The following is a 26,439-nucleotide window of genomic DNA, read 5'->3' on the forward strand; positions in this document are numbered from 1 at the left end:
GATGTAACAGAGCCTCTTTTCTGCAGACAGGAAGAAGCCTTGTCAGAGGAGGGGAGACAACCTTCCCTTATTCCCTTCACTTTACATGCTACATATTGGTGGGGAGTGGGATCCTTCTGTCTAGTGGGCTGCTAGGTGATGGTTTATCAATAGTTGGCTGGGAAGTATGCTGCTAATGCAGATTATAATAATTGTATCAATACCCTAAGCATTGGGTGCAAATATTTCCAGGATGCCATTCAGAAAATGCGATCTCTGCAGCAACACAGAAAAACTATACTAGGGAAAGGAAACAACAGAAAGGCAGAGTTATCCCTGCCAGCACACTTTGGCTAAAGTGTATCAAGCAAAGCAGAACAGTCTTTTTTAGAAGGACTTAAAACCTACTTTGTGAAAACTTGGGGTGAATTCTTGTTCCATTGAAGTCAATACAAAATTCCCACTGACGTCACCAGGGTCAGGATTTCATGGTGCATTCCTAACTTGGACCTGTGAACACATAAGCTGATCCAGGATTGAAGCTTGGGCTAGGGAATTGAAGCCCAGGATTTTATTACTTCAGCTGCAATGTTTCAGATTAGAAAACCAAAAGCATTCTCTACTACTAAAAGCTTTTACATTCTTCATTACTTAGTTTATAACTTGTATTGCAATCTGTGTCAAACTAATTAGTATGAGGAATTGAAGATAAGTCAGGGTGGGCATTCTGAACAACTTTAGAGTATCTCTTTTTTCTTTCAAATTAATTTTCCAACCCCAGGGGTCTGGTTGCAGGGTTGAGCAACCAGGGTATATGGTATAAGAATTCCATTTATTCCAGTCATTCAGGAGCCTACTTCTTTCTCTTTATTAATTTGTATGGGGTGCGGTGATTGTTCGTAGATCATGAAGAATGAAGAGAAGGGAGGATAGCATGGAGATGAGAAGGCAAGTTTGCAATCTCTGTTCTCCTCCTTATGCTCTCTCCATCCTTTTAATTTACTGTCTCCACTGTACCCTAGCATTTTACAATGTAGAATTCTTCCCGCTCCTCTCATTTTATTTCTTAAAGCATTGATACCATATTCACACAGCAAATCTGAATGTTCAAAGTGGAGGCAAGGATAGCAAGGCAGGAGACTTTTAAATCCATGAAATGACAAAGCAGTTGGTTTCTGCAAATGAGTGTGGTTGGATCTGAATCTATCTCCATACTGGGACCCACAGTATGGAAGCTCACTATGAAAACCCGAACATGCCAATCTATCAGCAGTTTATGCTGTTGCTTTTAACTTTGGGTCATTCCAATATAATTCATAAAACCCTGAGCTGGGTCAGCCTAATTCTTCACAGAATAGTAGCTTACTTTCACCCTAATAAGTCAGAGAAGTCTAGCTTCATGTGCCATCCTGCATAAAAATTATTCCTAGACTGCAGAATTTTGTACTGATGCTAAACCTTTGCAATGGGAGGAAGGAAGGAATGTAAATGGGAAACAAAACATTTAACTGAAGCAGAACTTTAACATAATTTCTTCTTGCTGAATGTATATATAAAACAAGAGAATATACCTCAATAATCATCCAGGTTTTTTGCCTTCAGCCTGTCTGAGGCCATGTGGTTTGGAGATCTGATCACTAGTCCGAAAAGAAAAGGCTGTTTTCAAGATTTCTGGGGTGTTTTTTCCTGGAAAAGGTGAGAGGATAAAAGCAGAAATCTGTGAAATACATTTATGCCTTATAGGGCAAATATATTCAGAGAGAGAGAGAGAGAGAGAGAGAGAGAGAGAGAGAAATGTTTCAAGCTGTTGCTAAACTGATTTGGAGGCAGGTATTTCTTTCATTTACCTCTCCAAGGGGTAGGTTAAAAAAATAAATCTAAATTTCATACACGCCTTGAACCAAGGAAATTGGATTTTCTTGTTTATTTTGCTCTTTCGCATACACTTTTAGTATTTTCTGGAGTTATGTTTGGTATTTCTATCAACAATGAGAATTTTAACTATTGAGAAATGTCCGGAAACAAAGAAGGTAGTGTTTGAACATTCAAACAGCATTTTGTAGTAATCATATTTCCTTAATACACCTCAAAACATTTTTCTCTGAACAATGCCTGTGTAATTTACAAACAATTTATAAACTGATACTTTTGGTGAGTTTGTCCAACAGGCTTCTTGTCATATAAATACTTCATTGCTTTATCTTTTGTGTTTATGCTATCTTTCATTGTTCTCATTTTATCTTTAGTGTGCAGTATTTTGTTCTGTTCTTTCTCTTTCAAGCTACTATCTTTTTTTCTTTCCTTTCATTTTACAATGATTTCTATTCCATTTTTCTTTCTTGAGGTTCATGAGGCAATGATCTTTGCAATTTCTTTTTTTTGTTGTTTTTAAATCTCTATAATTAAAACAAGTTCTAACTACATTGATCATAAATATACTTTTGTTTTAATTTGTACTTGTAATGGCATCACTAGAGGGCAGTATTGAATAAATTAGTGTGCTGAACAATGCTATGAGAAATTAGAAGCAGAAAAGCCCTTAGTAGAAACATACTTGCATTTTTTTTATTAAATATAAATATTTTTGGATTTCAGTTTTTATCAAATCCCATTCATACAGGATAGAATGAATCATAAACTTCATAATAAAGCATTTATTGGATCATTTTATATGTAACTTAATACAAAAGGAAGAGCAGTCTGTAAAATTATTAGAAAAATGGATGGGCAGGGGGCTTAGTAGACAGTAACAGTTAAGCTGTTGTAAACTATTAATTCATAACATTGTCATAGAACTTTAATCTTTAACTAGACATCATGGTTAAAATTTCGTACAGTATATAAAGTATATAAATTATCTTAGTATTGTTTTCCAGAGAAAATGTTTGCAGTAATAAATATTTTCCAATTCATTAACTTGTTCCTTGGAATATACATTATATATATTCCTTGGAATAAACAGTACCGTATATTTTGAAATAATGGGCAGCAAATATAACCAAAAGTGTGGAGTAAGATGTTGACTCATTTGTTCTTATTGATTTACAGGTCTCCTGACAAATGCAGCAGCAAAGAATTCTCGTATGAGTGGTCTAGGTTCTGTGTGAGCTACTTACCTTAGTCAAGTTTCACTGCTGTGGATCATCATCCATTATATGTCATCAATTCAACTGTCTGTTTCTCTATATCTCATAAAAGACAGCATAATTCCTCTACATTATGAGCTAAAAGTCTGTTCTACCATTCTAAGAAGCACTGGACTAAGGAATATAGATATAAGAGATACGCTTGGGCATTAGCAATACAAAAAGTTCATGGTTAACGTTTCATCTGCGTTATACACCACTGTTGGACTCGATGTTACCTACATGTTTTGATCTGAAGAGTCTACTGCACTGAAGAGTATTCATCCCAATCAGCCTTAGAGAAGACTGTTTTGTCTATGGGAGGACACTGAGGTGCAAAAGAGAATCTCTTCTTGTGCCGTGGACTGTCTGAATTGCTTTTATTTTCTTATACTTTCAGTATATACAATAGACCAAAGAGCAAAATCTATTTTAAAGTGGACACAATCTTACTGTTAACAGAGCTATCTGGGTTAAATTGTAGGGTGGTCTCCACAAAGACATGATTTCAACTCTCACAAAGCTGAGATGTTCCTGTACAGCAGAAGTCTTTATGGAACACTGCAGTAAAAACTAAACTAGAAAATTACTCTTGAAAAACCACATTATAAACAACGAAATGGAGCATGGAGAGAAAACGGCGTATGTTTGAAAAACTTTGATGAAACAACTACAAACTGTCTACATGGCACCTTTATTCCTCTGTACTTAGATTGACTTTCTCATACTAAAATCATTTTCAGTTTTAACCAGTTAAACATGCCTCTTCTACAGTTCCATTTTTGATAGTTAAAATTGGATAATACAGTATTTGCAAAGAGCATGTTTGGTCATCTGTGGCCTATGTCTCATCTGATACACCATTTAGCACCAGAAAGCAAATTAAAGAAAAAAAAAAGTAACACTTGTTTGAAAGAGATCATTAAATGTATTTTGAAAAGCCTAAAGTTATATATTTAACAGTTTTTATATGTTGTATATTTGTAGAAAATCCTATTTAACAATTAACGTGGTAACTCTGACGGTCATGACAAATGGTTCAGAGTTAAGTTGTGTTTTATTACTTCAGTTGTCTCTGAAGTGACAGGTGTCATTTGCTTTCTTCCATTAGGACATTCTGGATGTAAAGCATGACCAGAGAGGACTCTGTAGAAAAAGCAAAGAATAATGTTGTTTCTATTACATAAATGCATTCAACCATTGCACTGTTGGAAGGCATTTTTTTTGTCTTTATGTACTGGTAAAAATAGAGTGTAAAATATTTTAATCATGGCTTTCCATACCGAGTTATTTCTCTCTCTCTCTCTCCTTCTCCCCACCCTCCTCTACATAATACAGTATAAAGGTCAATTTGTGGCTTATTCCTTGACCCAGATTCAATGTTTTACCTCATCGTTAGAAAGCCCACTTTTTTGGCATTATCAGGTAGTGAAAAGTTAATGCAAAGACAGCATAGAAAAGAGGGGAAATGAAGATAAAAAGATCCCTCACTCCCTATTACAGTACCTTTCTATATATGTCTGGTACATATTGATATGATGAAATCAACAAATGAGCTTAACTTCTTCCTGGCAAATGTATTCCAGTTTTAACTATTTCTCCAAGTTTCCACTGTAGTATACTACCTAATACTCCAATTAACTTTTAGTACTATGCTAGTTCTATGCTACTAAAGAAAAATATATAGAGACTGTTCAAGCAACCATAGATAAAAATACAAAAACAAAAAGTTATTTTTTTTGTAAGGCCTGTTCCACTATTCAGGCTTATTTAATACACAGGTTGCAGAAAACATGAATTATAGGTGACTGTGTCTTTTGAGTAAAATAAATATATAAGAATTTCTTATTTAATCTTAAGGTTTTTGACCAGTATCAAAGTAGCAATTCAAGGCCAACCACTTGGAAAGTGTTATGGACTGACTGCACTATAAATGACCAATGTCTGGTTTAAAATGTCATGCAATAAACGATGGTAAATACATTTACTGTACTACTAGAACTCAAGAACCAGATCCCTCACTCCACCAAGTTTCTGTTTTGTTTCAGTTTATTTTTAAAGGGAGTGTAGTAGCCTTATTTAGTAAACACAGAAAAACTAAAGATGTTACATTTTTGTTGCTTTACAGTATTCAGTTTTGTGTTGGTTCAGCTAAATTATGGAAATAAAGAAAATCCTTTTATAAGTGAGACTTTTGTTCCCTGATCGTGATGTCACACAGAGAATTGCAGTAGAGGGCGCTTGCGGGTAGGGGAACAGAGAAGTAGATTCTCACAATGAAACAGGTGAAAATGAAATAATACTCTACATTTGCAAAATTGTTAACAATTTTGGGCACTGACATTTTTGGGTGCCCAGTCTGAGACAAGCGCTGAGTACCCATTCTTTGGAAATTAGGCCCCTTTAACATATCTCAGATTGGACACTCAAAATCACTAGTCACTTTTGAAAATTTCATCTAATATCTCTATGTTTTCATTACTTTGAATGCTCAGCAAAAGAGAAAGATGTCCTTGTTTTTAAGGTCTGCTCAGGAGAAGTAACAAAGCAAGGAAAGTTTAGATTATTGGTCAGAGACAAGTGTACATTCTAGCTAGAAATGGGGATGAACCTAGTTTGTGTGACAGCAGTCCCAAGTCACTTCAAAAGAGAACTTTTCAGAATGTACATTTTCAAATGAATGAAATATACTGACTGTTTTTGTAAATTAGTGTCCTCAATGCTATGCTGAAACCTTTATCTTTCAGTGACATTAGACTTTTTTCAATATTGTGGGCTTCAAACCTTATGGAACTTGATTTCACAAAGAATTTTGATTTGTTTATGTGGGTATTTTATGTGCCTCTTCCACAAAGAAATTCAAAGCATAAGAGAGGCATGTCTGATTTGAATGCTGTTAAATATCCTCCTTTTCTCAGTTTTCAAATGGGTAACTTTCCAAAACACATGGAAAGGATGATAAAATATGAAAAGGGTAGAGTTAGAGAAGAAGGTCACCCCACAGTCTAACAAAAACAGAAATACAGAAAAATACAAAAGACCTTTCATACAATTTTCAAAAAAGCTGTTGGTTTAGCTTTCTGTCAGCCTGTGCAGGGACAGATCTAACTAATGCTTCAAACAACTGAGATTTCACAAGACCATTATTGAAGTAAATATTAACACACTGTAGCAATCCACATAGCAATTTCTCTGATTTCATAATTATGTTTCTAACTTGCTCTTTTATTGTGAACAAGCCTTTTTCTTTTTATTACTGTACAGGTTTTATGCACACAATGTTCTTTGGTCAGCTGCTTGTTTACTGAAAGTGTACCCACATGTTTTTGTGTAAATCTTTAACCTCGCATTTTCTATGTAATATGGCCTAGTAATCATCATCTTGAGTATTAATTAGAGTTCCATAAGAAAATAAAGAATGCCGTACCATGGCTGAAGAATTGTACAAGCAGCATTAGCTATGTCTGAACCAAAAGGGAATAAATGAGTTGGCTTAAAGGATAAACACAGCTCTGATAGTTTAAACTAATGAACAGGTGGACAGAACAAGCACAAGGCAAAATTGGATACCGATACCTAGGAAGGGAAGACAGAAGCATTTGCAACTAAAATTCAAGGCGAAAAATAGAAAAACACTTGAGGTCAAGAACATAATTCCTCCCTCCACATATCAGAAATAATATCAGAAAGAGAGTATTTGGGGCTAGCTGAAAGGGTAGATGTCTGTATGTCACAATTGCAAAGAAAGTTCCATTAGAAAGTGGGCAGAGGTAGACTTGAAAGAATGAGCATAAATATTCCCACACACCATTTAAGGGATGAACTGAAATTTGGCAGGGAAATAGAAGTCATTGGCCTTTGTGATTAAGCACTGTTTCGAGGGAAAGGTTGAATCAGTAAGATGTACAATAGCTTTCTCCATTTGAAAAGTTTGGAATGGCCCTTTGGAAAATTAGGTAGACTTGCCTGGAAATTGCAAGAAATAGCCCCAATTCCTGCTTTGCAATGCAGTCCAAAACACAACAGGTGCAGCCAGGGGAGGATTCCTGCATGCAGGGGAATCCTCAGGAGGTGCAGCGTTCCTGTAGCATCACCCTGGCTCCTAAACACTGATATTGGGAGCATGGGAAATAGCTCGTACCTGCTAGCACTTAAAGGGCCTTTGGCAACCAATGAAAATTAGAGCAGTCTTCAGGCTGCTCTGATTTATGCAGTGGACCAGTTTGGCATCTAGGTGGCCTCAGGATTGAGTCAGTGCAAAGGTGATTTATAGCCACCTTTTCACCCTCCCTTGCAGACTGATGCTGAAACATACTTGACTATACCAAGGAATAATAGTAAATAATGGCAGTAAGCTGATAGTAGGAATTTGGGAAACGATTGCTTATAGGAAAGAATAATTACAGATGAAGATGACAGCAAAAATCATAGAGGTTAATGAAAAGGGATGAGTTAGTAGTACGTGCATATGATGCTGGATATAACTCGGGCACTAATTTTGTTGGCATGTTACATGAATGCGTCTTTACACAAGGCCTCATTTTTAGAGGACTGACACCAGTGGAACACAGGCATTGCCATATCAGATCAAATGAGTGGTCCATCTAGTCTTCTATCCTGCAGATAAAAGGTGACCAAGTATGGAATAACCCATCCAAAGTTATTCTGAACTTCAATCAGTTAGAGCTTGACTTATGCACTGAAGCATGAGGGGGTGTTATTCCTTATACATTTTTATTCTGCCTGATGTAACTGTTGGTGTTATGATTATCCATACAATCATATTATCCATTTTTGTTTTGTTTTTGTTTTTCATTCTGCTATGATAAATGATAAATGATAAATTCTGCTATCATTTCAATGATAAATTGGGGCAATGAATTCAACAGGTTAAATTTGCTTTGTGTAAAAATGGAGGCATGCCTCCTAAAGATTCATGACACAATCCAGGCCAAGTCATGGACACAAAAAGGGGCACAATTCTGACTGTTTAGGGGGAAACATTACAGGATTGGAGATGAGAATATGAGTGTAAATCTAAACCGAAGAGACTTTAGGGATTGTCTTCACTGCATTGTTAGCTTGAGCCACAATTCAAGTGCTAGACCTAACTAGATTTCTATGCACACACACAGGTCTCTGGATCGAGTTAAGTGGTCCTATCTTTAAGCTTGAACTGACTGGGCTGACAGACGGGGCAGGTTGAAGCACTAATGCTCCAAACGCTCAAACTAGTAATGCAGGGAGGATGCAGCAACCTGATTTACAACTGTTAATCCAATCTCTCTGTGTTGCTTCACTGTTGTTTTGCAATGTTGTCACACTCACTAAAGCAAGGCTAGCTCAAAAGAAGTAACTCGGGTGTACTAACTCAAGCTTCACTGAGCAGTGAAGACAAGCCCTAAGGCCAATTAGATTTCCCATTGGAATTATTAAAAGAAGAACAAAAGAGTCAGGAAAACTATATTCTCCATTTCAGCTAGCTAATTTTTGATGTCTAAGTGCTAGGGGAGCCAAAAAGAGTAAAAACACAAAAGGGAAATAGAAAGTGAAAAGGATGCTATTTCATCTGCCTTCTGTACTGCTGCTAATAAGGTATATTCGTCTCTTGATTCATGTGTATAAGCTCCATGAAACTTGACAGCCATGAGGTAAGCGATAAAGGCCCATCATGGACTAAAACCTAGTTAACGATAGAAAATAAGTAGAAATAAATGGCCAATATTCACCAAAGACAGAGATTAATGAGGGGCTGCTTCAGGGGTGGATCAACATAAGGGCCCTTGCTATTCAATATATGTATTAACATCCTGGATGAGAGGGTGACCACGGAGATTGTGTGGTTTGCTGGCACTACTAAATTATATAGGTTAGTTAAAACTAGGGATGAGTGTGAGGAACTGCAGAGGGGAAACTGCAACACAATGGCAAGTGAAATTGACTACAAACAAGTGCAAGGTGGTGGACCACAAGGAACAATTCAAACTACCTGTTTATTCAACTGACTTCTCAGTTACTTGTAACCTCAAGGCATCAGTATGGACTGCTCAGTGAATGTGCTTGCCCACTTTGTGGGTCAACCAGGTAAATAAGAGGTTAAGCTGTTTTAAGAAGAGAATAGTGACTAATATGATAGATATTAGGACTACAGTATATTAATCAAAGCCTTCACCTTAATGTACGTTCAGCTCTGGGCATCTCATGTACCAACATACGTAGCACAAATAAAAAAAATGTTTGATCTTTTCCAGCAGAGCCCTTACTATGCTCCTACTCTACTGGGACTCGTGCATTAAGGGTATTGGCTGTACTATTTGTTCAGTTCTGCTCTTGGAAATGTGGTGCACTTTGATATCTGTGTTGTCAAGCTGACTGTTGCACAAGTATGCTCACTGCACCTACAGTGAAGCATCTGTACCAGGGTTCCTATGCACTCATAAGGAGTCTCCTGCTGGCCTCAGGTGGGCCAGGGGGAGGAGCAATGAGATCCATATTTATGTGAATCCAATGGCATCTACTTGTGCAACTGGCATAGAGGGATTGCAGCTACATAGACTTGGAAAAGAAGATGGTGGGGTGAAGCATGGAAGGAAGATTACAGAGGACTATGCAGCAACCCTATGTCCTGGCCCTGGTTGAGCGCTGGATTTCATTTCCCCAGTCCATCAGCATTTTGAGCACATAGAGCCTGATTACTTTGGCTTTATGCAGCTGGATCACATTTCACCTATTGTGAAACGCATCCACGTGTCAGAAGGCAGCACTGTGCCAAAAGGAGCCATATAGATGAACAAGGAAATGTAAAGTATAATCAAACAAGAAAATGCATATAAGAAATATTAAAAGGCCAGGTTCAAAGAAATACAAATGCAAACAAGGTAAGAAAAACAAAGTTAGAAAGTGAAATGGAGTAAAAGAAATAAAGGCAAATGATAAGAAATGTATTAAACACTGGAAGGCATCTTCTAAGCCACCATGAGATGAAACACTGTACTACTGGGAGCTTAATGACAGACACATTTTTATTTTTGGTTTTGGTCATTTGAGATTAACACTTGAGTTGTGAAAGTGCTCAGAAATGACTGATAGTAGCAGTTTAAGGCCCTGATTTGAGAATGGGTTTAAGCTATGCCAAAAAGAAGGTATAGTGATAGTGTGCACAAATTCATAGATTTCAAAGCTGGAAGGGACCATTATGATCATCTAATCTAATCTCCTTTATACACAGGTCATAGAACTTTCCCAAAATAATTCCTAGAGGATGTCTTTTAGGGGAAAAAAAACGTATTTAAAAATGGCCAGTGATGGAGAATCTACCATGACAATTGATGAATTGGTCTAATACAGGGATCGGCAACCTTTGGCACGTGACCCATCAGGTAAATCTGCTGGCGGGCCGGGACGGTTTGTTTACCTGCAGTGTCCGCAGGTTTGGCTGATCGCAGCTCCCACTGGCCACAGTTCGCCATTCCAGGCCAATGGGGGCTGCAGGAAGCAGCAGCCAGCACATCCGTCAGCTTCCCGCAGCTCCCATTGGCCTGGAACGGCGAACTGCGGCCAGTGGGAGCTGTGGATCAGCCAAACCTGCGGACACTGCAGGTAAACAAACCGTCCCGGCCCGCCAGCGGATTTCCCTGATGGGCCACGTGCCAAAGGTTGCCAGTCCCTGGTCTAATAGTTAATTACCCTCGGTGTTAACAATTAATGTCTTATCTCCGGTGTGAATTTGATTATTTTCAACTTCCAGCCATTGGATTCTGTTATGCCTTTATCTGCTAGATTGAAGAGACCATTATCAAATATTTGTTCCCCATGTAGGTGCTTACAGACTGTAATCAAGTCACAACTTAACCCTCTCTTTGTTAAGCTAAATAGATTGAGCTTCTTGAGTCTATCGCTATAAGGCACATTTGCTAATCTGTTAATCATTCTCATGGCTCTTCTCTGAACCCTCTCCAATTTATCAACATCCTTCTTGAATTGTGAATACCAGAACTAGACACAGTATAACTCATAACTTCTAACACATGCAAAACAAGGCATGTGAGGGGTGACCTGTGCCAGAGCAGTTGTCCGTGAAGGAATTCTAGCTGAGTTAACAATGAGTAAATCGTGGTAACCTCACTTTACAGTTTGGTAAACTGAGGCACAAAGAACCAGCAACGGGACCCATATGCCCTCACTCCCTCTTTCCTGCTGTAATCACTAAAATCATTGGAACCTGTACTATAATATAATATGATAGGCTAACAACATCCATAAGTCAGTGATTCCGAAACATTTGATCATGTGTTTGTTTATAGTATTTTAAATACCCTGTCAAACCCTGATGTTTTGGGCTTCCTCTATATTTGCATCTCCCTCAAACTCCCAGAAAAAGTCACCATTGGTTCACTGCATATTATTTTTATATCACTGCACTGATGTATTTGTTTTTCCTCCTTTCTTACACAGACTATCACCAGCAACCCCACTTCTACCACGAGTTCAGTTTTAAAGTGTAAACCATCCCCCTAACTCCTCAGACAATCAGGCACCTCCCTCTATAGCAGCATAAATCCCCTGAAGTCTATGCCCCACCAAGGGCTTGTCCACTCTCACTGCTGCTGTTCAGAAGAAGGATTGGGTCCCTGCAGCTTTCAGGTGTAAGAGAGCAGAAAATCCATTGATCTGTTATGAAGTGTACACTCATGGCCTGGAAGTCCAGAGCCAGGGATGTGCCACTAGGGCTTGCTTCTTATGTAACCCAATACTCAGTAACTTACTCCCATCCTGGAGTTGTTGGAATTTCCCAACAAATTCCTGGAGATTTCATCACATGACATAATCTCTAATTAAAGATTAATCTTTAATTCCTGGAAACTCCAGGACAATCCTGGAGGGTTAGCAACCCGACCAACCCCACAGAATAGCTTACAGAATCTGGAATTGCTGACATCACCAGAGTGTCTGAGCCTGTAAAAATACTGTTACCAGTGCTCCTGGGAGGACAACAGAGAGGGGAGACCACTGTAGCCATATGTCTCTGAAGTCAAAATTCTGTAGAGGTAAGAGGGGACTTGTCTATCTTCTTCCCCTGACCCCTGAAGTGGTTGCCGCTATCACTACATCTTTCCTGCCTGGAAAATTGTGGGTCTTCTTTAAAGGGCCTCACCCCTTGAAAAATGACATTCCTCAAATCTTAATTGTCCAGGGTTAACATGTGTCTGGGGCATTGTAGATGGAGAAGAATCAGTCTGAGTATAGTCTAAGTGAAATGTGTTTCATCTACACATGTATGTGTCAGTCCTGGAATACAGGTAGTCACTACAGGTTGCAGGGCTATTCCTTCTTTCAGGACCCTTCGCCCAACACCACAGTCTGTTTCACAGAGAGCAAGTCTGCCTCAAGAACTGACACTAAGCAGAGCCCACGCCAGAGGACAAAATTCTCTTTCCCTCACCCCTGAACCTTGTACACTAACGAAAGCACACAGTTCTCCCAGGACTGACTGACTGCTCACATGCTTAGAATAGAACCTGAAAGGCTGTGTGTAACAACAGTGCTTGATGACATCTGCAAAGCAGTATACAGTTTAATGTGTTAATTTTACAATAAGACTTTTAAAATGATATCACAATAAATTGCAATCATTGTTTCATCAGGTGTTTCTTTCCCTAGCAAGAAATTACTCGGGGCCCATTTAAGGAAACCAGTATCGGTGTATTATAGTCTGATAAGATTCTATGCATGTGTAGCTCTCCTATTGTTAATAGGAGAAATATTTACACCTTAAAGGCCCACACTGCATTACTCAGACCCTCCAAACTTCCTTAGTGCCAAGGGGACTTTTAGATAAGTCAGGAATAGATCAGTTCCTTAGTAGGTGAATATAGAATATATTGCACACTAAACCATCTCTCATCTTTAGAATATATCAGATTTCAAGACAATATCAAGTTAGTTGCACTGAATATTTTCCAGATTTTACAATCCAACATTTCAGCCCCCTGGATGATTTCAAATAGTGCTTATGGCTGGAGTTATTAAAACAAAGTTTGTGAGTTGAGAGGCTAAAAAACAAAACACTAGTGCGCCTACATTTAATTACTAGTGACTCTAAAAGAATACACTCTCACAGTGACAGATGACATTTAGCCTCTCTGACTTCGTAACCTACATGATGATAAAATGGGGTTACATTTTTTGAATTAAATTGATAACACGACCAAATCGATTTCATTAGTGTATCTGTCATATTTGCTGTTAATGATGGCTAACAGTGGAATAGAACCTGACAACAATCCCTGAAAAACTGTGCAGAACAAAATTATATTATACTGGCATTCATGAATTTTAATACCCTTTTTTATCATGAGTTTTTTTTAACTCCCTTTTTAAATTCTAAGCTCACAAGAAGAGAATTAAACTTTCTGCACCTGTCTCAGCTGCTATTATTTCTATTGTTACAAGTTAATAGGCTTGAGAATGGAAGACATTTCCACTAACTAAAACAAAAAAAAGGCCTCATTGAGAGTCTCTTGTGAGTGCTTCGGGGGGAACCAATGAATCTGTGCTTCTCAATTGTTGACATCAGAGTCATTTCTCCTGAATGACTTGAGAGCTTCAGGACACCCAAATTGCTGTTTAGAAGACTGTTTGTGGAAGATGCCATTTGTATTAATAGACTGTGGGGTATATTTTCCTCTTGACACTTGTGCCATAACTCCCTTTAATGCTAATGGGGGTGCTGAAAGATGCAAGAGGAGAATATACTTATTTGCCTGCCATGAATCATCATAGGGCTATAATCCCATTAGAAGAGCTTAAATGTATGTGAATTAGAAGTGTATAAGTAAGGAACTACTCAGCTTATAGCTTCAATTGAGAACACCAAAATACCCTTAGGTAATGAGATAACTTGACCTGCCTGGTACTTGAAAATGTGATTTTATTAACATATCATACGGAGCTGTAAGACCATTATCCTCTCCTACTTCAAATCCCTCATTAAGATCCACTTCTTTGGTAACACCTACAGGAAGCTGGCTGATTAATAATGGATAGGCTGAGGGGCAGTCTGGCACAGTTAATGTATATTTATATATATTTCAGAAGACTAGAAGAAACTAATGTTGTACCAGCGTTTAAAAAGTGTAAATGGGATGACCTGGGTAATATAGGCCTGTCAGCTTGCCATCAATCCCAGGAAAAATAATGGAATTAAAGAAGGCTAATACAATTAATGCCAAACAAGGTGAGTTTATGGAAAATAGATCCTGTGAAACTAATTTGGTGCCTTTTTTGATGAGATTCCAAGTTTGGTTGATAAAGGTAATAGTGTTGATGTCATATACTTAAACTCCTGTAAGGCATTTGCCTTTGTGCCACACAACATTTTGTTTAAGTAACTAGAATGATACTATATCAACATGGCACACATTAAATGGATTAAATTAGCTAACTGACAGGTCACAAAATGTCATTGTAAATGGATAATCATGAAGGATACGATTCTGTCATGGAGGTCGCAGATTCCGTGACTTTCTGGGGCCTTCATGATGTTTTCTGGGGCAGGGTGGAGCAGCTGTCAGCCTTGGGGCTGCTGAACAGCTGACTGGTGGCCGGCCCCGGGGCAGTAGAGCAACAGCCACCGGAACAATGGCCACAGTCAGCCCTGGGGCCACCAGAGCAGCAGCCAGCTTTGGGGCAGCAGCCCCAGGAACAGCTGTCCTGCAGCAACCCCGGGACCACTGGAACAGCAGCCAGTTCTGGAGCAACAGCAATTGGAACAGTTGACCAGCGGTCAGTTCTAGGACCATCGAACAGCTGACTGGCAGCCAGGCCTGGGCCAGCCAGAGCTGTGGTCCCTGGCCTACTGGAGCAGTGGCCTGGGTTGGGCACCCCCACCTGGGGCTGGGGCTTGGCAGTGCTCTGTTTGTCCCCCTACCCCCAGGATTTTTTAGGAAAAGTCAGGGACAGGTCCTGGGCACCCATGAATTTTTGTTTATTGCCCAGGACCTGTCCCTGACTTTTACTAAAAACACTAGTGACAGAATCATAACCTTAGTAATCACCATAGAGCAGATGTGTTTCTAGTGGGATCCTGCAGGGGACAGTTCTTAGTCTTATGCTGTTTGATTTTATATTTTCTTCCAGGTCATTGATAAAAATGTTAGTCTGCAGATGACATAAAGTTCAGGGCAATGGCAAAGAAAAAGAATAGGTCACTGATACAAAGTGATCTGGATCACTTAGTAAACTGGGTGCAAGCAAACAATATGCATTTCTATATGGCCAAATTTAAGGGCAGACATCTAGGAACAAAGAATATAGGCCATACTTACACAATGAGGGGACTTTATTCTGGGAAGCAGAGATTCTGAAAAGGACTTGGGGGGTTATGACAGATAATTTGATGAACATGAGCTCCAGTTCAATGCTGTGGCCAAAATGGAAAACTCAAGTAGGAGTAGGGAGGTTATATTACCTCTGAATATGGCTCAGAGAAGAGCCATGAGAATGACTTAAGGTTAGCTTACCCAAGTGAATGTTAATGGCTCACTTCATCAGTTTATAAGTACCTATATGGGTGACAAAACTTTGATAATGATATCTTCAATCTAATAGGCAAAGATATAACAAGATGCAACAGGTGGAAGTTCAGACTACAAATAGGGTGCAATTTTTTAACGGTTATGGTTATTAATCATTGGAAAAATGTACCAGGGTTGTGGTGGATTCTCCATTGCTGGCAATTTTAAATCTAGAGTGGATGTTTTTTCTAAAAGTTGTGCTTTAGTTCAAACAGAAATTAATTCAATGAAAGTTCTGTGGCCTATGATATTCAGGAGGTCAGGCTAGATGATTACAATGGCTCTTCCAGCCTTATAATCTATTAATCTATATTTTAAAATGGTATATATGCAGATATAATGTACATAAAGTGCTTCCTGTTTTGCTTGTATCTTTTTCTTTCCCTTCCCCACATTTCTTGTCTTAAACTTCAAATTGTTCAGCCAGGGACCATATCTTCCTATATGTCTGGCTAATGCCTGGTACATTGTGGATGGCAATGAGATACAAATAATACTACTCACATTTTAAAGGGCTTACCCTAAGCATTGGTTCATTGGGATTCAGCACCACAGTGACAGCATGAAATAAGGAAAAGCAAAGAAACATAAGGGAAGGAGATAAAAGGACAACAGTAGGAAGAAAATAAGGTTTAAGAGAGCAGAAGTAGTGCAAACATCCAGCTGTGCATGTCTAACAGGGAAGTTATTTGATTTTGTAATTTTCAGACAATGTAGATTTCTTCCCCGAGTGGGCATGGTGGACAATATCACCCATAAAGCTTCACAAAAGCAGAAACTATTCCACCCACTGGGAGTAACAGAGAACAATTTTGCCTATTAACTCCTATAGAAATAATGAAATTGTATTAGGTTTCAAATATTTGCAATTCTTCCTTCTCCTGCTTTTACACTGTTCTGTTTTTTCATTGTAAAACTTAGTCTCAGATCCACTCCCAAAGTAGGCAATTGCATAGAATGAGATTGATGAAATGAAACAGTCTAAAAAATATATAGAGAGAATGCTGGTGATATGCTTAGTCATTTGTTTGGTACCAACTTGGTAGGTGTTCCGGTAGTTAAGATAAACTGGTGGCCATGGAATAACAAAAGAGTAACTAATGCAATATAACTATGCATCATTAGTTCACGGACACAGTCAACATTGATCTGCAGCATAGACATTAAAATGTATCATTGTTCTCCAATGCATTCTCCTTGCCTTACTTTCTTAGCAGGGGCGGCTCTAGGCACCAGCTAAACAAGCTGGTGCCTAGGGCGGCAAAATGTATGGGGCGGCAAAATGCCGAGCTACCGCTCCCGCCTGGGGGGTAAGTGGCTGCTGCCCTCAGGAGAGCTGCGGAACAAGCCGAGGAGCGGCCCATCCTTTGAAGCCGGGGCAGGACCGTGCTACCGGCGCCTGCCTGAGGAGGGGTGGCCGCTTCCCGCTGCCTGCAGGAGAGCGGCGTGAGCAAGCCGAGGAGTGGCCCGTCCTCTGCAGCCGGGGCAGGGCCGTGCTACCGGTTCCGCCTGGGGGGTGGGCGCTGACAGCGGGAGAGCGGCGGAAGCCGGTAGCGTGGCCCTGCCCCGGCTTCAGAGGACGGGCCACTCCTCTGCTTGTTCACGCCGCTCTCCCGCGGGCAGCGGGAAGCGGCCACCTCCCCCTCAGGCGGGAGCCAGTAGCGCAGCCCTGCTCCGGCTGCAGAGGATGGGGGAACATGGCGCCCGGGCGGTCCGCTCCCCCTCGGCTTGTCCCTGCCTCTGCCTCCTCCTCCTCCTCCTCTCTGCGCCGCCTCCTGCCAGGGGAGGAGAGAGGGGAGTGGAGCGGCAGCCCGGGCTGAGCCCAGCTCATGCCAGGGCCAAGGCGAAGCCCAAGGATGAGCAGGGCTGGGATCCAGCAGCAGCCCCAACCCCTGGCCCTGGGAGCAGCGGTGACCGGAGATGACTCCACCTCAGGCCAGATCTGCAGCAAGGTAAGAGTCGGGCCAGGCGGGAGGGTCCCCAGGACCCCTGGGGAGCTTCTGCCTGCTGGAGCCCCAAAGGCTGCTGCCTCCCTCCCCAGCCCCTCACAGCACTCCAGTGCCTGGAGTCTCCTTCTGCCTCCCCTCCTGCAGAGGGCGAGCGACCTGGCAGAGAGGAACAGCATCTGCCCCCAGCAAGCCCAGCACCTCTTCCTTGGATCCTCCAGCCACAGAGCTCTCTCCATTGCATGCCCCTCGGGCTCCCAGCTGGGCGGCCTCAGCGCTGGGAAAACGCCAGCAGGGCTGGGTCCAGTGTGTATCCGAGCTCGTGGGGAGCTCTCTCACCCCAATGACTAGCGCCTTATCTACGGCAAGTACAGTAGTGCAATAGGAGTGTGACGTGAAAAATATCATGTCATGTTGTGACACGGTCACTCAAATCATGATTACATGTGTGCACTGTGCTGCCCTATCGGTGCCATTTGCACTAATTTCTGTTTCGCGTTGGTGCCAGTGGTTATAGGGCTAAAATGCCAGGACAAAAATGAAAATGACTTTCTGGTGCTGCTTACCGGCAACAGAGAGAAACAGCAAAAAGAATTAGAAAAACTCTCATACTTCAAAAATGTATTTTAAAAAAGTCGACTATCAAGGAGAAAGCTCTAAGCAATGCATTGAAGGTGATTATTCATCATAAATCACCTGATGAAGACCGATCGAACCAAAGATTACCTTTATCAACTGATAAAGATGAACAACAATCTGACCAAAGATTATCTTCACTAACTGATAAAGACGAACAATCACAATCCATCCAAAGATTTACTACTTCAGCTGAAGAGTCCAGAAATGAAAAATCTAAAACTGAAGAACAATTATTGGAAGGTGGAGAGACTGACATAGGATCGGATCCAAGTATATGGCTGACAATAATTATTGATACAATGTGAATTATTATTGTGAAAAAAGTCCCTTCAAAACTAGATCCTACATTTGAATATCCATTTAATGAGTCAAATCGTCGATTTATGCCATCCAGTATGAAGAAAAAAATGAAAAATGGGGAACAAATTAATAGATCGTGGTTAGTGTATTCACAGACCAAAGATGTAGTTTTTTGTTTTTGCTGCAAACTGTTCTGTCACTCGGACATTTTTCTGGCAACGGCAGGTTTTAATGACTGGCGAAATTTGCATCAGCATTTGAAAGAACGTGAAACATCAAAAAAAAAAACATCAAAAAATCATTTATGCTCATTGACAAATTGGATTGAGCTGTCAAATAGATTACGTACCGGTACAACAATCGATGCGGTACAGCAACGTCAACTAAATTCAGAAATTCTACGTTGGCAAGCAATGTTGGAACGTTTACTGGCAATCATTAATTTCCTAGCCGAACAGTGCCTCTCATTCTGTGGATCCTCAGATATTTTATATGAGAATAACAATGGAAATTTCTTAAAATTGGTTGAGTTATTGGCAAAATTTGATAATGTTATGGCTGAGCATGTACGAAGAGTGAAAGATGGAGAGATTCACACCCATTATTTGGGTAAAAATACACAAAATGAGATAATAGAATTAATTTCTAATGGACTGCGTAATGAAATTTTATCGAATTTGAAACATGCCAAATATTACTCAATTATAGTTGATTGTACTCAAGATCTGAGCAAAACTGAGCAAATGTCAATAGTTTTACGATTTCTGAAAACTGATGAAAATGCAGAAGTGAAAATTTATGAACACTTTCTAGAATTTATACCAGTGAACGAAACCACTGGGAAAGCCCTCACAGATGTAATTCTACAGAGATTGGAACACTATGGAATATCTTTAGAAAATATGCGCGGCCAACGGTACGATAACGGCTCAAACATGCGAGGACGACATGCAGGTGTTCAGCAAAGAATATTGAATTTAAACAATTGAGCTTTTTTCATTCCTTGCCATGCGCATTTACTCAATCTGGTTGTCAGTGATGCCGCCAAATCATCTAAAGATGCCGTTTCATATTTTACCACAGTGCAAGCAATTTACAACTTTTTTAGTGCTTCCACACACCGTTGGGCAGTCTTGAAGAAGCATTTTGAACAAAAACGCACACTTAAACCTCTGAGTCAAACTAGATGGGAAAGCAGGATAGAAGCTATTAGACCATTCCAATATTCATCAGGAGAGATTTACGATGCACTATTTGAAATAAGCCAGGACTTGTCGTATGATCCTTCATTTCAACATGAAGCTGAAACATTGGCTCAGAAAATGATGCCGTTTCAATTTTCATGTTGCATGGTTATTTGGCACAATATTCGAAATCAAATTAATTTGACCAGCAAAGTTATGCAGAACATAACCATAGACATATCCGAGGCAAAGAAGATTTTGAATAAAACGTTGGAATATTTAAAAAAATACCGTTCAGATGAAGGATTTGAAGAAACTGTCAAAGAAGCAATAACAATAGCAGAGGATCTTGATTTTGAACCAACGTTTGCACCTCAAAAATTCATTCATCCTCGGAAAAAAACAAGACAGTTTTGTTATGAGGCTCATGATGATCCTATTCTCGATCCAAACGAAAGGTTTAAAGTTGAATGTTTCTATTGTATTTTGGATGTAGCTATAACTTCCATTGAAGAAAGATTTTGTCAGTTGCATGGTCATTGTGAAACTTTCGAATTTTTATACGATATTGGAAATATTAAAAATCAGTTTTCCAAAGAAGACCTCATGAAGCAGTGCCAAGACCTACATTTAGCGCTCAGTACTGATAACGCTGCTGACATTGATGCAGTAGAATTGTATGATGAATTAATAGCTTTATTTGAGCTAATAAGTCCTAAAACTTCTCCTCTAAAAGTATTAGAATTTATAGCAAGAAATGATTTTTTCACTCCAAACACTGCTATAGCATTACACATTCTTTTAACATTACCAGTATCAGTGGCTTCTGGTGAGCGCAGTTTCTCAAAACCGAAATTACTAAAAAATTATTTGAGGTCCACCATGTCTCAAAATCGTATGTCAGGACTGGCATTAATTTTCAATTGAAAGTACTATTGCAAAAAATTTAGATTTCACTGATTTATTAAAAGACTACGCAAGTATAAAAAACAGAAAAATTCAGTTCATATAAATTCTTTTAATTTATGAGAAACTAGAAGACACTAAAGTTTTTCTTTACAGTGTATAGTTGAACTCAAATTGTTTGTAATTGTGTTTTTGTTAAAATTAAATATTAAAATTACATTAGTAGGAAACTGTTTTATTTCACTAACTACAAATTCTCTGTTTTCATTTTTTTTTAATTTTAAAAAGTCAAAACAAAACTGCAAAGTGCAAACATGTGTAAAAGCCAAAAAAAAAAAAGAACGGGGGGTGGGGGGGGGGGCAGCCAAAATTTTTTTTGCTTGGGGCAGCAAAAAACCTAGAGCCGGCCCTGTTTCTTAGAAGATATGCTAGTAGATTTCCATCCTCTTGAATTCTGTAGTGGTTTTAAGCAAAAGAAGTGATACACTGGGCAACTTTAAAGAACTTTACAGCATGATTACAGATATATATGTCACACAAACACCAACAATTCTGTTCAACTAACATTTAGAAATATATACAGATATTGTTAAATCCACCATTCAACTCATAGTTGTGATAAGATACAGAAGCATTGTTTACTGTCTAAATCTAATTAAAGAGTATTCAGGAATGAGAAGGAAATCAATGTCTAATATTTATCCTGTTGTTTTCCTCATCACTGCTAATATGTCATAGAAAATGCCAATACAGTGAACTCATACACGTGCTTTGTTGCATTTACAATGATAGCGACAAGGTCAGTTGTGACAGAATATGCTGCAAATCACCAACAAGTTCTTCAATGACTAACTGGGTTATCAAACAGCTTAGTCAAAGTCTGCAGACAAATATCAGTAAATAACAAATGCTAACTGCAGGATCTCTTTGATCATAAATATATCTTTGATTTTAACCGTAGAACCATCAACTGATTATCTGTAAGAGCCTTGACAGTTCACAGGTTAAATAGTTGTTGGATTTTTTTGTGGTGAAAGAGCTATCCAAATACAGTGTAGTCTATTTTATAAATAATTTTGTTAATGTGATTTTGCAATAAATCAAGGGAGTTTCTAGAAGTAAACATCTCTCCAGAAACCGGGCAACTGACTGAAAATATAAGGATGCAATTTTCGTTGTCACAAAGCTGGGAGAGAAGAATCTTGAAAAAGCTGGTAAACCTTTTCCTGGCATGGCTTTCCATTGTGCTCACACTAGATCCAATTCTTCCTCCATCTCACACCAATCTGATATTGTTACAGTAGATTATTAACACTGAGAAATCATGAAGTGAAGATTACAAAAAGTGATATTTTACATTACATTCTCACATTGGGGCTTTAGCGCAAATTGTGTCCTACCTTTGGACTTTGTCAAGTGAAGAGATATGTTTCTCACTTTTAGGCTATTAATTTTGAATGATTATTAAGTCAATTTTTTAGTATCCATAGAATTAGAAAAAGGATTATCCAGAACTAGTGGTTTCAATGAATCCTTGGCAAGCAGCACATTATTAAAAGAAATATTACCCTGTTTGCTTTTTTAGCCTGGACTATAATTATTTGAATGCATATTAAGTGTTGTTAGATGTCTATAGAAGATGCTTACAGCATAATGTTACAGAGGAAAACTGATGGGTCTCATTTACTCATTTTGAAAGTATTTCTGCACCAAAAGCTGCAGATATGTGCCTAGTGAGATTTTCCAAAAGTGCTCTGATTGATTTTAAAAGGTATTTAGGCACTTACATTTCATGGTAGTTAGGTGCCTAAATACCTTTAAAAATCTGACCCCAAGTGCCTAGATGCTTTTGAAAATACTTCTAGACATGTATCTGCATCTTTAGGTACAGAAATACCTTTCAAAATCTGGCCCATACTTGTTATTTACACTCAGATAAGTCAGTGAACTGTATAGTAGAAGGAGGTGTATGAAACTGAATACCTCCACAATATTAGAAAAGGTTGAAAGGACTTTGGGTGAAACCTTGGTTTCTCTGAAGTCAGTGGGAGATTTGCTATTGACTTCAATTAAGCCAAGATTTCAATCATTATGTCAAACCATCTTGCAAAGACATAAGACAGTGACCAAAGACCACAGGGACTGGGCTTTGGTGTATCTGTGCTGCCCAGCATTCACAATCTGACCCCACTGGTAACTTCCTTTAGGCTTGTGGCAAACAGTCCATGAAAGGCAAAAGAGCTAAAATAAGGTAACGATCAATCAAAAGGATATAAAATGTTGGGAGCGTGCAGAAAATTAATCAGTCTATTTCCATAGTAAGGATACCATTTTCTCATTGTAACTCATGTAAAATAATAAAATGGCTCATTTGACTTGATTTCTTGTAATTTGGACTTCAGTAAAAATCTTTTAGCAACTTATTTGGAAACTTAGGTGATCATCAACAAAGTATTCTAATTAATTATTAGTTGACTTTTCGCTATTTTCTCTCTGTCAAATATTGTCATTTACTATGATGTCCAAGTCAAGCATATTATCTGGGAGAAGAAAAAGGGACAAACTGCTTCTGCTTTTTCAGTATCTTCTCTATTGCCATCTGCTCTAAAGTAGGTGAGTACTTCTGTCTCTGAAATAAGTGTATACACATATCCTGAGCTGAGGAATGCTAAGCTTCTTGGCAGCATTTTATAATTCAAAATAAGTCATGTTATGTTTTAATTTATTGAGCCAGATCCTCAAGGGTGTGATTGGATTCAGCTCCATTCACTATAATGAGCAGAAAAGTAATTTTTACCATTTTACTGAGTCTGTGAAGTTGCATCTTTTTACACCAGCTGAGGCTCCAGCCCAGTGTATTGGTTTTTAACTAACTTTGACACATAAAATATGTTGCAGGGTAAAAGCCTGCACACTGTACCATGATGTCATACTTAGAGGACCACAGTATGCTATACCATATACTACATGTTTAATAACCTGACACATTGTACAAAGAAGATATGGTGGGGCTGATTTACCATTGGGCTTAGTCCAGTTTTATGTCAGTATAATTCTACTGATTTCAATGGAGTTACACTGGCACGAAACTAAAGAAACACAATGGTTTGTATCACTCATAACTCACACAAGGTACAGTTATGTAGGAGAACGTATTTAAGATTATTGGCAGAGGAAGGGCTAACATAAAAATAAGCAATAAACAGTATGTCTTTACAAACGATTATAACTACAGAGAATATCAGTATGAATGTAATTGAGATAATTCGAACCACTTACATTTAAAAATTCACAAAAGCAAAACAGGCCAGGCCTGGGCAGGTTCTTGGGATTCCCACTGAGACCTTTTCCACTCAGCTTCTCCGTCACACTATGTCCAGTTCTGGGACAATACTTCACCCATCTATAAACTCAGTTTCACTCCAGCTCATCATTCAGGTTACTTTATCTGGCATGTAACAGCTCTATGCCCACACTGGCTAGGCCCAGACACACGGGGTTTAGGTACCGGGGGATACCACAATTCCAAATCATGTTACACATACACAGTTTATATACATTTTCCCTTGCTATTAACATCTATACTTCAATCTAATGGTTTGGACATCATACAGCTCATGTAAGGACCAATCACTTATGTCCTTCATTTATCTATATTTCAAGTTTATTAGTTCATGGTGCTCCCACTTATCTCACTAGCCTGAAAACACCATCTCCAGCACACAGCCTTTCACACCCTTGTTTACAGTTTAACCTGGCACGCAAATCAATCTATATGCAAGTTAATTCATGTCCACTGATAAGGTCAACTTCTGGACTATTGGGTATGGTATGACAGTGGGGTTAAGTGAAAAAAGAATAAATGAACTCTCCTATCTACAGCTGCAAAGCTATGTCTGGATGTAAAGGAAGGTTTTATTGTATTTCAGTATTTATTTGTCATCCTTGGTTTTCAGTAATTTACAGCTCTTATTTTTCTGTTCATTACTGAGAGAAATTCTTTCTGCTTTCACTTATTTTATCCATCTTTACTATTTATATTTGAGTGTTTCAAGGTTGATGTGCACATAAAAGTAAGACAATTCTCTTTTGCTTTAATTTGCGGTATCTCCATTTCTGTAGGTTTATTCTTTGCTTCACAAGCTAAATCACTGTGATTTTATATTTGATTTTCTTGATGGCCCACCCCTGCATTGGCATATGGATGATATATTTCCTGTAAAATATGGAAAGCAACCTGGGATTGTTAATTTCTATATTTAAGAAAAGGCAGTGAGATAAAATATACTTTTTCATTCATCAAATTCATGAGGCATCTGAAGAGATGAGTCTCCTAACTACTCATTTTATCAATCAAGCAAATAAGCTGGTGGAGAAAGAAAGTTAATTTTCTATCTGGAGTGGATCACTACTGTTCCTTCAAGTGAATATTCTCCTAGTGTCTTTCTATTTCATTAGCATTTAAGTACATCAGAGAGACTCCTCTGTTTATTCAGTTATTGTGGGCCATCCGTTTGGGCCAGATTCTCAGATGATATAATTTGACATAGCTGCACTGACTGAAGTCATTGTATGAGCAGAGAAAGTGACTAAACTCCAGAGCATTTCCATTATTTTTTTATTAAATAGGATATCACTATTTTCAGGATCCTTCATGCTTACCTACTCATTCACATTTCCCAGTACAAAGCACCATTATCTAGGTGGCTGTTCATTGGTGTGTCAAAATATGAGCCAGTTATTACTACTGAGACCACTAGCCATTAGCAGGTGTGTTTATTTAATGTTCATGTACTGTCTCCAAACTTGCTTCAGCAAATGTGACATAGCATAATATACCGTGATCTTCTTAAGAAGACCTTTCAGCATAGTATGCAAGCATTTTACCCTGCCACATGCTGTATTTGTCATCCTCTCTTTTTGATAACTTTTCTCAGTGTGTTTTATAAAAATCTTCCTAGTGGTCTTGCTTTTGCTTCTGCATCTACTCTTCTGTATTGATACATCTGCACTGCTGTGACCCAAGGACCTCTTTGGTGCCAGCTGGCAGAGCGCAAGAGGTGCATAGGGTGAGAGGTATCCTCTGGGTCTTGTCTCTACATAATAACTCATCAAAAGGGAGGTCTATATTGAAATCCTGCGTCACACTGATTATCATAATTGTTATGAAATGTATGGCTGGATAATATGAAAGGCATTATGTATATAAACTGAAAATTAGACTCTTAAGATCTGTGAGGTGAGGCTGGTTACCAAAAAGTGATGAACAAGTTTCTTTCAGATATGTGATGTTTATCTATCTGTCTATCTATATGTAAATTGAGGGTTGTATGGTTCACACTGGATGCCCATTTACAGTCTGAACCAAATGCTAATGAAGGGATAGCAGTAGAATCTTCCAGCGTGGGAATGGACAGGAAAAAATAGACTAGCAGGTGGGAGTCCTGTTTACAATTGAAGACTATAACTGTAAGTACAGGAACTCACTCTGCATCCTTCACCTAGGAAGAAAGCTGACAGTGTGTTTGATTGAAAAAGGGATCACAGCCAGGCTTGGCTGAAAAACATTGCAATGGCTTTGGGGATCAGATAAACTTTGTTAGGCCAGTGGGTGTCTAGTTAAGTAAGTCTAGGTTCTAGAATGTGTGTTATGATGTTATTTTACATGTAACTGTGACAGGGCATGAATGCCCCGCACTGGGGACTGTAGGGGTAAATTCCTCTCTTTGGGCCAAGGAGGCCACACCCTCTCGACCCTGCTGGACATGATCTGGCTGGAACCCAG

At 39.0% G+C, this 26,439-nt stretch overlaps 1 protein-coding gene across 5 annotated transcripts in view; it reads left to right on the forward strand.

Moving 5' to 3' along the window:
- TAFA5 (TAFA chemokine like family member 5) overlaps window positions 1-4,307 on the forward strand; it is a 595,960-nt gene extending 591,653 nt beyond the window's left edge. For 3 of the 5 annotated variants that reach the window (XR_004645351.1, XR_004645347.1, XM_034767165.1), the window contains one exon: window positions 3,028-4,307. Coding sequence is in view for 1 of the 5 variants with exons in the window: in XM_034767165.1 (XP_034623056.1) it covers window positions 3,028-3,036 (9 nt within the window). In the remaining 4 variants the exon portion in view is untranslated. Of the gene's footprint in view, window positions 1-1,581; window positions 1,675-3,027 lie in introns of all 5 variants that reach the window. The other 2 variants (XR_004645354.1, XR_004645349.1) reach the window with 1 other exon arrangement.
- The last annotated feature ends 22,132 nt before the right edge of the window (window positions 4,308-26,439 follow it).

Source organism: Trachemys scripta, chromosome 1 (genome assembly GCF_013100865.1).
Source record: "Trachemys scripta elegans isolate TJP31775 chromosome 1, CAS_Tse_1.0, whole genome shotgun sequence".
Classification (NCBI taxonomy): domain Eukaryota; kingdom Metazoa; phylum Chordata; order Testudines; family Emydidae; genus Trachemys; species Trachemys scripta.